General features: G+C 40.0%; 2 protein-coding genes across 8 annotated transcripts in view; both read left to right on the top strand.

Annotated features, from left to right (window-relative positions):
* The window catches only part of hoxb3a (homeobox B3a), a 50,102-nt gene extending 42,124 nt beyond the window's left edge, over window positions 1–7,978 (top strand). For all 6 annotated transcript variants that reach the window (XM_044099036.1, XM_044099038.1, XM_044099037.1 and 3 more), the window contains 2 exons: window positions 1,123–1,820; window positions 4,711–7,978. In XM_044099036.1, the coding sequence (XP_043954971.1) occupies window positions 1,244–1,820; window positions 4,711–5,567 (1,434 nt within the window). In that variant the 5' untranslated portion in view covers window positions 1,123–1,243 and the 3' untranslated portion in view covers window positions 5,568–7,978. The remainder of the gene's footprint in view (window positions 1–1,122; window positions 1,821–4,710) is intronic.
* Window positions 7,979–11,081: 3,103 nt separating this feature from the next.
* On the top strand, window positions 11,082–15,393 carry hoxb2a (homeobox B2a). Of its 2 annotated transcripts, XR_006368987.1 has the most exons (3): window positions 11,277–11,764; window positions 13,033–13,978; window positions 14,316–14,593. XR_006368987.1 is itself a non-coding variant. In XM_044099045.1 (2 exons), exons 1-2 carry the CDS (start codon window positions 11,287–11,289, stop codon window positions 13,836–13,838), a joined length of 1,281 nt encoding a protein of 426 aa, XP_043954980.1. In that variant the 5' UTR covers window positions 11,082–11,286; the 3' UTR covers window positions 13,839–15,393. The 2 variants fall into 2 exon arrangements, 1 of the variants encoding a protein (XP_043954980.1); XM_044099045.1 differs by having other exon boundaries at window positions 11,082–11,764; window positions 13,036–15,393.
* Window positions 15,394–16,589: the final 1,196 nt, after the last annotated feature.

A 16,589-nucleotide genomic window follows, 5' to 3' on the forward strand; every position in this document is an offset into this window, starting at 1 on the left:
ATCTATCTATCTATCTATCTATCTATCTATCTATCTATCTATCTATCTATCTATCTATCTATCTATCTATCTATCTATCTATCTATCTATCTATCTATCTATCTATCTATCTATCCACCCCCACACACACCCAAAAAAAAACGAAAAAACGAAAACATTTCCGGCCGTGGATTAACATGTATGCAATTTTAAAATTGCGTACCGTTCCGTATTTTCACTATCTACACAAGAAAATAAAATACAATTATAAAAATCATAAAAAATAAATAATATGTGAATATTAAAGGTGTCATTTACCCTACGCATTTCCCCTGCTCTGTTATAAAAATAAAAAATAAAAAAAAACTATAATCGACGAAAAAAATCTTGTTTGTTATTGGTCGGCCACGTTGGCTTGTGCAGAAACAACCGCGGCGAGTGACGATGAGTTGAATCGCGGGCAGAATTCAGTAAATCACACATGGAAGGCCAACACAGGCAGGCTGGGGCAGCGGGGCTGACAGAAGTAGGCTGCCTTCATCAGTCATAAGACATAATGTACACACAGGGCTACACCAGCTACATTAAATGAAACTTTCAGGATTCAGTGTGCTGTTGTTTTTAATAGAAATAATGTAGACAGAAATAATAATTTTCACACATTCCAGTGAGGATTTGGATTTGATTTTTAAATTTGGACCCATCACCAATGTGTTTGAATTACATAACTAAATGATAAAATAGGAAAATGAGTAATGAAATATATAAATGGTAACAACTTTTTTTCTGTACCCATGCCAGAAAACCACATTACAATTTGTGAATAATAAGTTAAAGCTGAAATTCTAATGACTCCAGTGAGTAAAATTTCTGTTCAAAGTAAACATTAGCATGTGTGGGGGAGTGCGTGTGTTGGTGTGTGTGTGTGTGTGTGTACAGAGAGAGGGTACACACAGTTTGCCCTCTTCGTGCCCCCTCCTCGAGAGCATCTGCTGGCTGTGAACTGGGCTCAGAAAGGGTGGGGGAGGGTCAGGTGATGAGGAGAGAAAAGCAGTGGTTTCTATTCATGTCATGCTGCCTTTTATTGGAGGAAGATGGATTTAACTCTGTCATTTCTTTATTCTGTCTTTGCTAACCTTTCAGGTCAGGTTGCAGGGGACCGTTGGAGAGACACCGTCACGTGACCCCCGGTACCAAATGGTCTTCCGGCAGTGGTTTTCATTAAGGACCGGAGCAAAAGAAGACGCTGCCATCTCTCTCAGAAATGCAGAAGACAACATACTACGACAACTCCCCAACGCTTTTTGGTGGCTACTCTACCTACCAGGTGCAAGGAGCAGCAGCAGCTGCCAATGGCTTTGGGGGCTACGATGCCCCGGTCCCAGTGTCCCACCACCAACCTCCCTTCCAGTCCCCAACCCATCTGGATGTGGATTCGTACCAACGCTCCGCCTGCTCTTTGCAGTCACTAGGCAATAATAGTGGCCACCAGCAGCAGCAGCTAGCCAAGACCAAGGAGCTGAATGGCAGCTGCATGCGGCCCAGTTTGCCGCCTGAGCACCACCCAGCCTCCCAGGTGTCCCCTCCACTGCCCCCCAAATCCAGCAATGGTAATGTCACCACTCAGCAGCCGGGGGGCAGTGCTGGGTCTTCTACAGTCTCTAAATCAGGCCCTAATAAGTCATCAAACTCTTCCTCCTCCACATCTTCGTCTGCATCATCCAGCTCCTCTTCACTGCCGCCCAACCCAACGCTAACCAAGCAGATCTTTCCCTGGATGAAGGAGTCTCGACAAACAACCAAGCAGAAAAACTGTTCACCCAGCAACAACTCCGGCAACGGTGTGTCAGATTATACTTTTCACTGTCTTTATCTTTCTTTCCTTTGCCTGATCCAACAGATGTAACAGAAATAACATAGTCCACCTTATTTCCGCTTTTTATCATCTCTTTCTTCATGTCTGTTACTCATCTGTTTATTTGTGTTCCAACATTCCACACTCATTAGAATCCTTTCGGCTTCTATCCTGTTCTTATCTTCCCTCTCACCACTCCACTCTTTCAGCACCTTGCTTATCAACCTTTTTACCAAGGCTAAAACTCTACAGAATTAAGACAATTTCTTGTCTAAATTGAGTTTCTGCATGACAGTTTCCGTGGAAACCTCTTTCAGACAGACTCTATGGAACTAGTCTACTGTGGGAGGTATAGCAACATAATTGTGTGCTGTGTGAATTTATGGGTTAGGGTTAGCCCTTGTCAAAGCACGTTGTTGTTAATGCTAAAAAAATGCAGTTAAAGCAGTTTTATCTTAGAAGTCCCCTTCCAGGTCATCTGAGGTCATTCTTTTAACCAAAGGACACCGGCACAAACAATGTTCCACTTCATACAATTACTGAAAAAGAGTTCATGCCAAATGTACAGTCGTCCAAAATAATAAATATTATCAGATCTTGAGGATAATTGAAACAGCTACATGAAAAAAGATTGCATTTGTTATTAAATGAAGAATATCATATAGTTGCAATTATTTAATTTATTTTGATGGTGAATGACAGATAGTTGGGATCATTGGTTAATCAGATCTTGTGGTAAAGTTTATTTTTATTTTTATTAGAGTTGAACATTTTAGAGACTTTTATTTGCATCACCGAGGAAGTTAATTTATTTGATCAAAGCAAACATGTAAAAGAAATAGTTTTTTACTCAGCCTATAACCATTTCAAATAGTTTTTATATGATTTCTGTGGGCAGTTGTGTAAAATTCTAGAGTGGACTTAGTTCTGTTACAAAAGTAGAAATACAACTACAGTATCTGGGGGTCAATCTATGTTTCTCTAAGTAAAATGGTGCTCAAGAAAAACTTTTTTATGTCTGATGCAACATTTCAGTCCAGGTCAGCAGCAGAATAGATTACTTAATAAAATACACCTATTTGGAGATTATTTGGAGAGAACAATTAAAAAGAAAAGTTTTGTTGTTAAGTTTGTTCTTGTTTTCTTGTCTTTGTTTTTCACCTCCAACAATGGCCACTGAATAAAGATATATTAGTTAAGGCATTGTAAGACTCATTTTTTTTTGTTTTACAGAAGTATAATATATCTGTAATTTGAAATGTAAGGTCTTTTCAAAGGGGAATAATATGAAGTGATTTTGGCAAACATGTCTGAAAATGTTTAAAACTTCAATTGTTAAGGATCAGCGAGAAAACTAAATGACATAATAAAAATGTTTTTATTCCCCTTAAAATGACTTATGTTGAAAATACTGTTGCATCAGGACTGCTGAGACAGTTTATTCCGGGTGTGAGAATGTGTTGTTTATTCTGTCTATTGGTTTTAATAAACGACGCAGTCAATTCAAAGTCAACAGGCAGGAAAAGGTTTTATAGGAAGTAAAGAACCAACAGTGTTCAAAGTATGAACTGAGATCCTAATGATCTAATTCCTGTTGATCATCTTTTAATGTTGGTCGTTTGGTGATTTGGTAGATTCATACAAACACATGTCTTTGCACAGCAACTATTTCTGTTATATGTGTATCTATTTCTATATGTGTATCATTTTTATTCTCTGGGTATACCTTTCAAACTGAAACATCCAACTGGATGGGAAAACCAGTAAGAAACTAAATGATGGGTTTAGAAAATAAAAGTAGCCAAAATACTGAAATATTCATAAAAACGTGATCTCACTTGAAGGAGATGCTTCTTTCTGCTTGTATTACTATCTCACCTTTTTCTTTAACATTTTAGCAATAGTATTATTCCAAATGTTTATTTTCAAGGAGGAAGTTGTTAAAAATGACACTAGTAAGAATAGTTTAAACAGTCCAGTTAAATTTACCAGTAATAATAAATGCACATTGTATTTTTTACACTTACTCAACAGAGCTTGATTGTGGAACTCAATTACAGATATTTTGTTGTAGCATCTTAAATTTTAGATTGCAAAGAACTTGTGCAGAAATGTTCTTAATAAATATTTTTTTTAAGTAAGTCAACTCTATTTTTTAGGTAAACGCTGTTTACAGGACTGATGAATGAGGGTCACTGACAAATCCTCACTAAACCTCTCCAGTAGATCTATGTATTCACTATGTATTTAAAGTTTCGTGTGAAGCAGTCAGTCACTGGACTACAGATTGATAACATCAGAATGATTTTAGTGATCCAGTTCAAACAGAAGGCAATTTTTACAACGTGGAACAGAGAGACTAACAACAAACACTAGTTTGAGTTACATGAGTTACCTGAAACAGAGTTTAGATTTTTTTTTTTTGTCAAGTCCACCTAAGTGTACCAGTTCCCTTTACTGCAGCTGCTATTGCTGAGGGGGTTTGTTTCTCTAGCCAAGATGCAATTTAGGTGTTCTCGGCCAGCACCGGTGCCTTCATCTTTTAATAACTGCCACTGTTATGAAGTGTTGACAACTAATATGAAGGGATAATTCAGGCCGCCTGCCCAGACCCCCCTCTGTTTTATTAAGACTCTGGATGCTTCCAATTTCCTCTGGCATGCAGCCTGGATTTATTCTATTATCTTTACATTTACACACTCTTAATTATTTTTGACTATTACATTTTATAATCCATTGAACTTGCTTCCTTTCTCGTATCCCCTGGTAAAATACATATATCTACTTTATTTTCAAAATGTTAATGAACTGTTTTTAATGTGATTTTACACTTCTCAGACCAGTGCAGTGAGTTTAATATGTTTTTCTCTCCGTAGCATCAGGAGGCACTGAGAGCGGCAGCAGTGGGGAGAAGAGTCCTTCCGGAGGTTCGTCTGCATCATCCAAGCGCGCTCGTACAGCGTACACCAGCGCTCAGCTGGTTGAGTTGGAGAAGGAGTTCCACTTCAACAGGTACCTGTGCCGACCCAGGCGTGTGGAAATGGCGAACCTGCTCAATTTGTCCGAACGCCAGATTAAGATCTGGTTCCAGAATCGCCGCATGAAGTACAAGAAGGACCAGAAGTCCAAGGGCTTGAGCTCCAGCTCTGGAGGACCATCTCCGGCTGGTTCCCCTCCTCTCACCATGCAGTCCTCTGCCAGCTTCCTGAACTCAATGCATCCAATGGGAGGGGGAGGAGGGGGCCCTACTTATGAGACCCCCTCCCCACCATCCTTTGGAAAGCTCCACCAGGGAGTGTCTTATTCTATGTCCACTGCCTATTCCAATGTTCCTATGAAGGGCTGCCCTCCTCAGAAATACGGTGCCCCAGATCCAGACTATGGTGATCCCCACCACAGCCTAGTACAGGCCAACAATGCTGGCTATGGGACGCCAACAAACATGCAGGCCAGTCCAGTCTACGTTGGGGGTGGCAGCTATGTGGAGCCCATGGCTGGCTCCGGGCCCTCCATGTATGGCCTAAACCACCTGGGCCCTACGCCGCCCCACCACCAAACCATAGACTACAATGGCGCAGGGCCCATGTCAACTACCAACCAGCACCATGTGGGTGGAGGGGGCCCTCAGGGTCCCTGTGACCCACCCACACACCCAACTTACACCGAGCTGTCAGCACACCACACCTCAACTCAGGGCAGAATCCAAGAAGCACCCAAGCTCACCCACCTGTAGCAAGTTTGGAACAAAATGACAATGTAGGAATTAGAAAATAACAGAAAATGTAACATGACATGACTCACTAAGAGACAAACCAAAATGTGGGGACTACGCCGCTGCAGTGGGACAATGAGAGGGGCGAAGCAGGACAGAAAGGTGACATCCAGTGGTTTGTGAAATGCCTTGTGCCGTAATATGCAAGAAACAGTGTTAAATACCACTACCTTCATTACAACAGCATCAAATCTGTTATATTAAGGACAAACATTTCTTATTGTTTTTGAAAGAACTGTTTGTTTTATTTTAGAAACAGAAAGCTAAAAGTAAAAAAAAAAAAAATCTGAGATTTAAATAAGCTTTGGCTGAACATCACTGTGACAATTGGAACCTCATAATTTATTACAGTAAATTGGGAAACAAAACCTATAGTGTTTATTATGTCATCTGGCTTCATATTCAGTATTGAATTTGATTTTTCAATATATTATCCTACCTCTTGAGAATGACCGTCTACCATAGCAAGAAATATTTCAATATTTCAGTCAGTTATGTTGAGTGTATAAATAAACATCCATGTTCATAGATTTATGATAGGCACTAGTAGATATTTGTAGCAAATTGCAACAATAGTATAGTGAGCATGGGGTTTAAAAAAGCCTATAATGACCCTTTAAGAGGTACAGCATGGTTTCAAATTTTCCTTTAATGGCAAAATATCCCCCTAAGAAACATATATACACACAGCTCTCCTGTCTGGTAGATGAAATGGTTGAGATTTTAATGGGCTGTTAATGAGGTGGTTAGATTTATTATGCTGACTTCTCTCCCCTGCAGGCAACACGTGTTGTTGTCAGCAGAGCTGAGCTATGTGGACTGATCTGTCTCTCCATCACTTAGAACATGAGGCAGAGAAAAATATATGGCTCCAGCTGGTAGCACAGAGCTTCCTTTGAGCCTCGTGTTTTATGAAGCACATCACAACCACTGGACAGCTTTCCAGTCACTGTCTTTTCCCCCTGCAGTACCCATCTCTGTCTGTCTAGACCCAATCATTACTAACCTAATCTCACCTGCTTCCCCCTCCATCCCACCTTCCCAGCACACGCAACCACATATGCACGCATACATATTTATCCGTACCATCACTGTAACAGGGTTTAAGATGAGAGCTTAAAGGCTGAACTAGCTTGAACAGGCACACTCTTGTTCTAAAGTACCTTTTGACAGTCACGTCGGCATACACGCACAGCAACACTAAGCTAACTTCCTCTCACTGACACATGTCCAGAAGCAGATTTCCAGCTGCTGACATCTCTAGATAAATGCAAGCGGGCACAGGATCTACAATTGTAGTGTCCTTATTTAGCACATCATTGAGACAGGGTAAAAACGAAGAGTGGAGAGAACTATTTATTTATGTTTAAAAAAGTCATTGACATTACCCACCTCACCCACAAACTCCCATCCCATTACACACTTTGGTTACACACCAATGTGTGAAACCCCATTTCCTCTTGTTTTATGTTGTTCCCACATGTCTTGACTTTTAACATGGAAACAGGGTATATATTTGAACAAAAAAAAAATGCATGTCCCACATTTCTGAGCATATGTGTAAAACTTATTTTTAAAACAACTGGATTTATTTTTGTTTTTATCAGTGAGTAGATTTTAGAAAATACATGTCAGACACTTCCAACTGTTGAACTGGGTGTCTGCAGTGACTGGGCACTGTGGAGTGGTTGAGCCATCCACACTCACTGATAATCAGGAAATAAATCCCTCAAGTTGTTTTTAAAAGCTCAAGATTTACTCAAATGCTGTTTTACAGCTGGGCATCATTGTTGCACTTAGAGTTTACATTTTGATGGTTAATGGTTAAAAAAAAATAGATAAAATCTTATTTTGAAGACGGAAGGCCGTCCAATCAGAGCGTCTGTCGCTAATGTGTGTTCAATTGAACATTCACATATAAATATTTATTTGTTATAGCCAGTTTAAAAAGAGTTTCGTTTTGTAATAATATTATTTATCCTTTGTGTATTTATATTGAGGAAGAAAATCCTGTACTTTTTTAGTATTTACCTGTAATAAAAAGCAACATTGTGTTTCCTCTTGTCCATGTACTGAAGTTACAATTTCAGTTCTTGTATTTTAGAAGAAAATAGGTAGTTTTTTGTTATTATTACCCTTTTTATGTTATTGTCCTTGTACATAAATGTCTTGGCTTGTACAGGGAAAGACGAGTGTTGGGTTTGGAAACCCACCCATAGTCTGAAAATAGAAACAACCTATTAGCAGGAAAGACAAAAAAATTCCTTTTGGAGGAAACATTTTTCTGTCCTTTGTAGTTTCTATTTTTTTTTTTTTCACTGTTGATAAAGTTGTCTGTCAAACAATTCTTTAATAAAATTTTATGTTACACAGAGCGGTCATTATTTTTTAAGCTAGGCAAAAGAAAAACAACTATTGATTCATTAAGCAGATGTATAATCACTAACAAATCACTAATGATATTCAAACAAGGGGTGTGTTCTTAAGAAACTGCCAACCCCCAACCGCTAAGGCAACATGCAAGAATTTTTTACTAAGCTGCAAATGTACCTGCCACATATGTGAATTGGAAAATTTGCATGCAAGCCTCAAAGTAAGAATATGCATAAAACGAGTAAAATCTTCTGCAAACGTTTTTAACATATTTTTCAGAGCTCTGCAGAGAAGGACAAAGGAGTTAGTAAAATAAAAGTCCAGATTTACCTCTTTAAAGTGTAAGAAGACATTAAGTAAACCTTGATAGAGACTTATCAATGCAAAACATCAGTTTAATTCTGTTATTTGTGGTTTCTGTGGTTGACAACCTTCCAGGGTCTCCTGCTCCCTGCTCTGTTATTCTATAGAAAATGATTGGAGGCTGTTTCTTGGTCTTGCAGGCTAACTCAGACAGGCTAACTTGGGGCCATGTGATTTGTTTATATCCCCTCTTCTGTCTCTCTCTCCCACACAAGAAAAACCTTGAGGCCCACACCTCTTTCAGGCCACGTGATTTCTCACTGCAACCTCTTTGGCCATGTTTTTTTCTTTGTCACGTGTTCAGAAGCCTGAGACCGGCATAAAAACTTAGAACGTAAATCAAAATCCCATAAATAATGACTATGCTTCCCTTTACATCTCCTCTGGACTAACAGACAATAAAAACACCAATAAGCAGAGATTGGCTCTAATTTATTGCCTCGTAAAACCAGATGGAGAGCCGAGACTCTCCTCAGCACACACTGCCGGGAACAGCGGGGCTGGAGCTGCAAGGCGCTTTAAGCGGCGAACAAGGAGTCCGGTCTGCTACTCACACATTAAAAATGCAATTTTCTAAACTCAGCTTCAGCATGCTGAACTGGGCAATTTGTCAAAACACTAAAGTGTGATCAGCAGTTTGATTTCATTATCGATTTAAAGGAGGAAAATCCCCAACAATAAAACCTGCTGTCACGGGATTATGTAAGGTTTCTTTTTGGTATAGTTCGAATGGTTAATCGAAAACAGCTATACTTGTAGCCATTAAGTTACATAAATAAATACCGACTTATTATTATTATTATTATTATTATTATTATTATTATTATTATTATTATTATTATTATTATTATTATTATTATTATTGAAGAATTAAAATCAAAATGTTTGTAATCATTCTGGAAAAAAATCTATCGTCAAAAAATAATTAAATAAATAAAAACTAAGTTTACAAATGCCTTTCCTCTGTAGTGTCATGCGCCCTTTCCATCTTTGTCATTGAGGACAGAAATCCACTCTGCAGCTCCAGTGGTCTCCTAAATAAAAGAGATTGAGACATTTTTAATTGTTGTTAAAAGACGAAGTAACTAAAGGAAGTGTGCAGGAAGCGTTTAGCTGTGATGCTGCAGCTTAGCCAGAGCTCTAAATGAGTCAGCTTCTGCTCGGTGTGAGTCCCTGCTGCCCGCCTGTTCTGCCCACTCACTGCCTGTCCTTTCTGCTCCACTCAAAGCCCCTCACTCCCACACACATTGCTGCATTTTTGCTGTTTTTGGTGGGGGGAGCAAAGAGAAGACATGACAAAAAGTAAGGAAAGTCAACCTCCTAAATTGTTATTTGTCTGAACGGTCTCTGTGCCGTTTGTCCGGGCTGCTGATGAAATAATATTAGTAACAATAAATACATGAAACCAAATCACACCGTGGCCCTGAAGCGCAGAGGCAGAGACAGCGGGGCTGGAAGTTTTCTCCTCATTTAGGAGGAGAGAGACTGCTGTCAGCCTCTCTCAAGGAGAGAAAGATTGATCACCACTTTTTTCTCCACCCGGGGCTCTTCTGACCCTCCCCGAAATATCCTCTGCTCAGCTCTCCAGTTAATCTTTATAAATATCTACATGTACGTCCCGTCGAGTCCGAGGGCAACTCAGCGCGATCTCACTTACAGTTAGTATAATATTAATAGCTGAGGGTCTCTTATTATGTTTTATAAGAGGGAGGAACAGAGACCCGCTCTTTATTCTCGCGCTACTGGAGCGACCTCGCTCTGAACTCGCTCTCCGTGCGTGAACACCCCGAACATTTTGAGCAGACACACACCAACACGGGGGAGAGAAAGGAACGAGGGTGAAGCGCAAGAGGGACTTTGGAGCCTGTGAAAAGATGCTATTTTAGTTTGAGACAATATTTAGATTGCATTTCAGTTTTCCCACAACCAATCTTCACTGCGGCTGCACACACACACACACACACACACACCCACACACACACACACACACATGCACACACGCTCCGTCTATTTATAATGGACGCGCAGATATTTGTGCTAAATGGGATAAATCGGACACTTACACAGGAACTTGTTCCTCAATCTGCATCTTTGCATCTTTTCAAATCTTTAACTGTCTGCTCTGAAGCGTTAGCTGATCCAGCATCATATCTGTGAGCACATCCTTCATGCCCTCTCCTCGTGAGCTGCTGCAGCATCGAAAACCCTGTTCAGATTTCTGCTGCCTAAACTGTCCGTTTTCAGCCTTTGTCACACTTCCTAAGATTAATGACCGCAGTTGTTTTCTCTGGTTTTCTTTTGTTTGTTTGTTGCTTTTTTCACTGAGAAATCATATTGTAAATGGACTACCTACGTTAGCCTACTGTTAATTGCCATTACATCACCCAGGAGCTCGCATGTGAACAGTTCCATTGTTAGATGGTTCCACCGGCCAAGATCTGCCGAGCTGCCGCCCACACAGCGCACATGGCAAGCGGCTTCTTTGCTTTTTTACCCCCGTTAGGACAGAACAATGGCAGATAGGCTCGCTTTGCCTCAGCGTTTCGTGAAAAATAATAATAATAATGCTTCACACAGACATCACAGCCGCCAGGCCCGAACCACCGATTGGCTGATTTGGGTCACATGACCAGGAATTGGCTGCAATTTCGTCCCATAGTTGTTCAGTTTAGCCTACCCAGGTCCCCATACGCTACTATTATAACCAATATACACAATTATGATATAGCCACCGCATTTACGCCACTACGGTCAGAAGCCTATGGAGCTGCGTTTTTTTTTAGACCAAGTATTATTTATTTTCTTAATCAGCCATGTTTTGTGATGTGCATGTGTACGCGTGCGTATAGGCCTATGAGGGTTTTATTATTATTATTATTTTATTTCGGGAAAGGGATTATTCTGGGCTCTCGTCGTTTAGGGAGGGCACTGGTCTGAGGAAGCTATGAATTTTGAATTTGAGAGGGAGATCGGGTTTATAAACAGCCAGCCGTCCCTAGCAGAGTGCTTGACGTCCTTCCCCGCCGTCCTGGAGTCATTTCAAACTTCATCAATCAAGGAGTCGACAGTAATTCCGCCTCCCTTCGAGCACACCATCCCCAGCTTTAGCCCTTGCACAGTCACCCAGCCGAAACCAGCTTCTGGGAGTCAGCAAAGTCGGAGAAGCTCTGCTACAAATGACCACCAGACCCATCACCGCGCCGTACAGCAGCCATGCCCGCCTGGCCAGGCCCCTGCACCGGCTACCCCGGCTGGTCCGCTGGCTCACGAGTTTCCCTGGATGAAAGAGAAGAAGTCATCCAAGAAATGCCCCAAGCCTGGAATCAGCTCCAGCGGGGCTGGATCCATCATCTCACCGACATCATCCTACCCTTCACCAAACGCCTCTGGGTACGCTTCGACGGGCATTGAGTCACCCACAGGTCGGTATGCTATGGCGCATGGACCCGTAGTGCAGAAATGTGGCTCATGAGCTGAAATTTTCTGTTTGCACGCGCTCACATTTATTTCCGAATATCACTGACCAGTTTTTACCCAGTGCATGGCTGCCATTGTCTCTCTTTTTTGCGGTCAGTGCATGTGCATGTTAGCGCGCGTGCGCGTTCCTCTATTCTATAAGGTGCATGAAAAGGGAAGCCATATCCAGACGACTGCATTATGCTGCAATGCTTTGCATATTAGAGCTTCATCCACACGATCTAAATATTTCTTGCTCAGTGCAGTACAATGTGCAAGGCAGCTGCAGTGATTCAACTCACTGCAGTGTGAAACTCTGAAGACGAGAAATGTGTTTCCTTTACATGACACCGCATATGAAAGCTGCTGACTGCATTATTTTCTTTTATAAATACTGCCTTTCGGGTCAGTGTGGAGTGATAGAATTCAAGCCAGTATTAGAATGGGCGCCATATTGGATGGCGTTAGAAAAATAATAAGGCGGGGGGATGACAGAATGTGGTGAGCGGGGGGTTGGGGAACACTCATTGCTGCGGCCACACTGGAACACCTCGGCAATCATTTCTAATTCTGTCGATGACATTCATCACATTTCATGTACTACTTCTGTTTGTTTGTCTGTTTGCATCCCTAAATATACAAAAATAATAAGCCAATTAATTTAAATGTGAACTTCTCGTTTTCCTCTCTTCATTCCACTTCCAGTCTGAGCTTTTTTTCTGATCTCATTAAAAAACACTAGTTGTCCTGGCTTTGGAAATGTCGAACTCACTTCTAATCTACATCGCAGCATTTCCTTTCGTTCTTGTCTCAGATTTGAAGTAAATTTTTTAGTACATTTATATGAAGAAGACATGAAAACACGTGCATGCTGGTGTTTCCTTCTTCTTTTCTTCTGTTTCTTTCCTTCTGTCTTTTTCCATCGATCCTTTGTCATGTCACTGAAAAAGTAAGTACGTGTCAAGACATTTTTGTATTTCATATTTCATTGCAATCAATTGAGAAGATAATTTATTGCAATGAAATATAATAAAATGTGCTCCCTCGTACTGTGCAAATGAATATAGCAGGACAGCATTTCTAGTCAGTTACAAAACAGGCACACACACACACACACACACACACACACACACACACACACACACACACACACACACATATATATATATATATATATATATCGATGTAGTTATATATAATTTTTAGGTAATTTTATTTTCTATTTTGTTCCTAGCAGACTCCAGCCAGGTTGGCCTGGATGTCGGAGGAGCTGGGTCCCGTCGTCTGCGCACCGCCTACACCAACACGCAGCTTTTGGAGCTGGAAAAGGAATTCCACTTTAACAAGTATTTATGTCGGCCGAGGAGAGTGGAAATCGCCGCTCTTTTAGATCTTACAGAGCGACAGGTCAAAGTTTGGTTTCAGAATCGTAGGATGAAACACAAGCGACAGACCACACACCATCGGGATGGAGGCGGAGGAAGTCCGTGTTCCAGCGGATTTGAGCCGCTTGAAGGGGCCGATGCGTCGTCCCCGTACTCCAGTCAGCCGCTGGAAGCGTCGGAGGATAGCACGACAGAGAGCGAACAGGGGAGCGGTGCGCTTTTGACTGCTATTCCCGGCGCCTATAGCACCACTGACAACGGAAACAATGCACAACCCACGCAGGAGGACACAGGCCGTGTGAGTCAGCAGCAGCCAGTGACATCTGGCTCAACGGACTCTGCTGCGGCTTTGCGCTCCCCGACGAATTCAACTGACAGCACCGGTCTGAGGCCCCACAGCGGGCCTGGGACTGCACCGGGAGCCGAACCGTCTTTTTTGGACCACCGGGATTCATCCACCGCTCCATCTGAATCTCACGCGTCCTCCTCCTCATCATCCACTGCGCTATCCGACCTGACTCTTTTCACCGAGGACGCCTGCTTGTCTCCCAGCCTGCAAAGCTCCTTGGATAGTCCGGTGGATTTTTCCGAGGAGGACTTCGACTTGTTCACAAGCACACTGTGCACCATAGATTTACAACACCTCAACTTCTGAAGGTAGTGGCAACGGTTCAACAAGAGGAATATTATAAAGACATCAAACACACCAGGGCAGAAGCGACCTTTGTGGATGAACAATCAGCAGAAAAACATCCAACAGGACTGTCGTTCTAGAAGCGTCTCGGCAAAATTCCTGTAAGGTTTATAAATTAAAATATTGCTCTTGTTTCAGCTAAAATTCATTTACGCTATTATTTCCGTATGTCATTTGAGGTTTAACAGACAGAGTCAGCAAATTATTTATTTATTTTTTTAATCTTTATTTCTTTTTTTTTTCTTTTTTTTGTAATTGCAAAATTGTTTGGGCGTTGTTTTTTTTCGGCTAGATTTTTTTTCTCTCCTTAAGACGTGAAATATGAGGTGTTATTTTACTTAGGATCTTTTAGCTCTTTCTTTGTTTGTTTTTTGTAAGTTGGGCTTCTTCTAATCGATGAGATGATTTTTTGTTTGTTTTTTTTTTTTTGTCTGCTAGGGGGTTCAGCTTCGTGGATAAAAAAACTCAGGAACTTGTCACAGAGACTTGATGCGGACGGCAGGACTGCTTTGGGGAAAATATCTCTAAATTGACAAGAGTTGTCAGCGAGAAGCTCTGCTGTGGGGCCGACATGTAGACGTTAGTTTATTTATTAAGATTCTTTAATAGTGAAAATCTAAATTATTTATTGTACAAATATTTTCATAGTGGGATAATAATAAAGAATAAAAATATAAACGTTCACATCGTGCTTCATGATTTTGTTCAGTATCCGGGGATGTAGCAGCGTTATTCATTTTATTTTATTCAGCATCCATTTTATGGGTTTTACATGTTATATATTTATTCTTTGAGTTCAAACAGCAAATAATTGAGGCATTAAAAACAAAATAGTAGAAAATATATCTATGTAGAAAATGTAATACATCCCCATTTATGACTATTAAAATACAGTTGCAGTTTTTTAAAGGCATATTTTAATCATTAAATAAATAATTTTAACCACAAATTTATAATAGTAAATTTGCTAATAAATTAATTGATGCCTTCCTTTCACTGAAAATACTACACAATTAGTCTTATGAAATTCTTGACATTATGTAATTTTACCGCAAAACATTTCTGGAAAATTGGATGTTTCGTTAGTTTTATCTTTCCAGTTTTCTTTATCAAATAATGGTCTGTCACGGTAAACCGCCGCCCACCACCATCACCAAAATAAAAAAAAAAATAAAAAATCAACACAGCAGTTCTCCACCAGCAGAAACTATCAGTGTGCAGATGGATTCCAACAAACAGCTGACAGACCCACAGAGATTAAACACAGCAGAGCTCCTCTGTTGCCTGTTATTTTCATCTTAGGCCTAATAAACTGCCGCTTTGCTGGGTATCGTATTCTGCTGGTGGTGAATAGGAAGCTAAACAAGGGTTAGCATGGCTATAGCTTTCTGCCATGTTTGTGTGTGGAAATGATGTTAACTAGCTGCTGCTCCAACCGCACAGTCAAAATGGCGCTGAAAACAAAGAAGGTTGTGAACAATGAGCAGTGGCAGCCATTACAGGATAACTGGCCCCCACTGAGAGGCACAGTGTGCTTGAGTTTTTGTCTCTTGGCCAAATGCATGAATGCTATTTCACATGAAAATAACACTACTACTACTACAAATAATAATAATAATAATAATAATAATAATAATAATAATAATAATAATAATAATAATAATAATAATAATAATAATAATAATAATAATAATAAAGCATTAAAGGCAAATAGGTACATAATATGCCATTATATTGCATAAACACTAATAATATAAAACAATTTTATTTAAACATTGCATCTTCACTAACTTTAGAAAAATATTAGCAAACTAACTGCATTTCTCATAAATGCAGTTACGTTTAGTGAATCACTATGGAATCAATAATGAATTCAATAAGCTGCAAAGATCAATTCTAATGTTTTCTATAACAGCAAATTACAAGTGTTTCTCGGTTTTAGCAAATGTGCTTTATGAAATAGTTCACATGGAGAGTGGAGAGTAAGCTGCTTCATGATGCAAAACATGTCATCAAATAATCCAGAGCAAATTGTTTTTTATTGTATTTCTGAAAAATCGCAGATCAGAATGGCATTCAGAAGGAAGTACTTTTTCTTTGTTTATAAATATAGATAAGAAACATATTTGCCTGGAATGATGAATCTGAAAAATACAATGAAGATACAAAAGAATGGAAAGGACACAGCATTAAATTGGTGCTATAAATGCATGCTACAAAGAGGAATATAAATAAAAATAATATTCTTATGAGTCTCTCAAGCTGTAAGAATGGAACCTGACAGCATGACAAGTCATTCTGGAGTTCTAGCCTTTTGGATAACATAGCTCTGTAAAACTTTACTATTTTATTTTTTGTTTAATAACTCTTGCAGCCCCACATATTTTCTCATCACAAACTATAACATTACTTGACCAAAGATGTTGCATCTATACTGATGCAGAGTGTAATGTGCTGCTTGTGTGTGAACAAGAGAGTTCTATGATGCTTTTGATCCTTTCTGCTAAATACTTTTTGTAGTTTGACGACCGATGACTGTTTGAACATGGGTAAGCATATAAGATATGAAATGTCTGTTCTAACAAAATTTACAAGGCTTTCAGGTGATTTTTTTATAGCCCAATCAAATAGTGTTTGTTTGTTTTGCTTTGTTTTTGTACCTAATCGAGAACTTAGGGCTGAAACCAGGTGGGCAGTTCAGTGAGAGAGAAA

This window comes from Gambusia affinis, linkage group LG19 (genome assembly GCF_019740435.1).
Source record: "Gambusia affinis linkage group LG19, SWU_Gaff_1.0, whole genome shotgun sequence".
Classification (NCBI taxonomy): Eukaryota; Metazoa; Chordata; class Actinopteri; order Cyprinodontiformes; family Poeciliidae; genus Gambusia; species Gambusia affinis.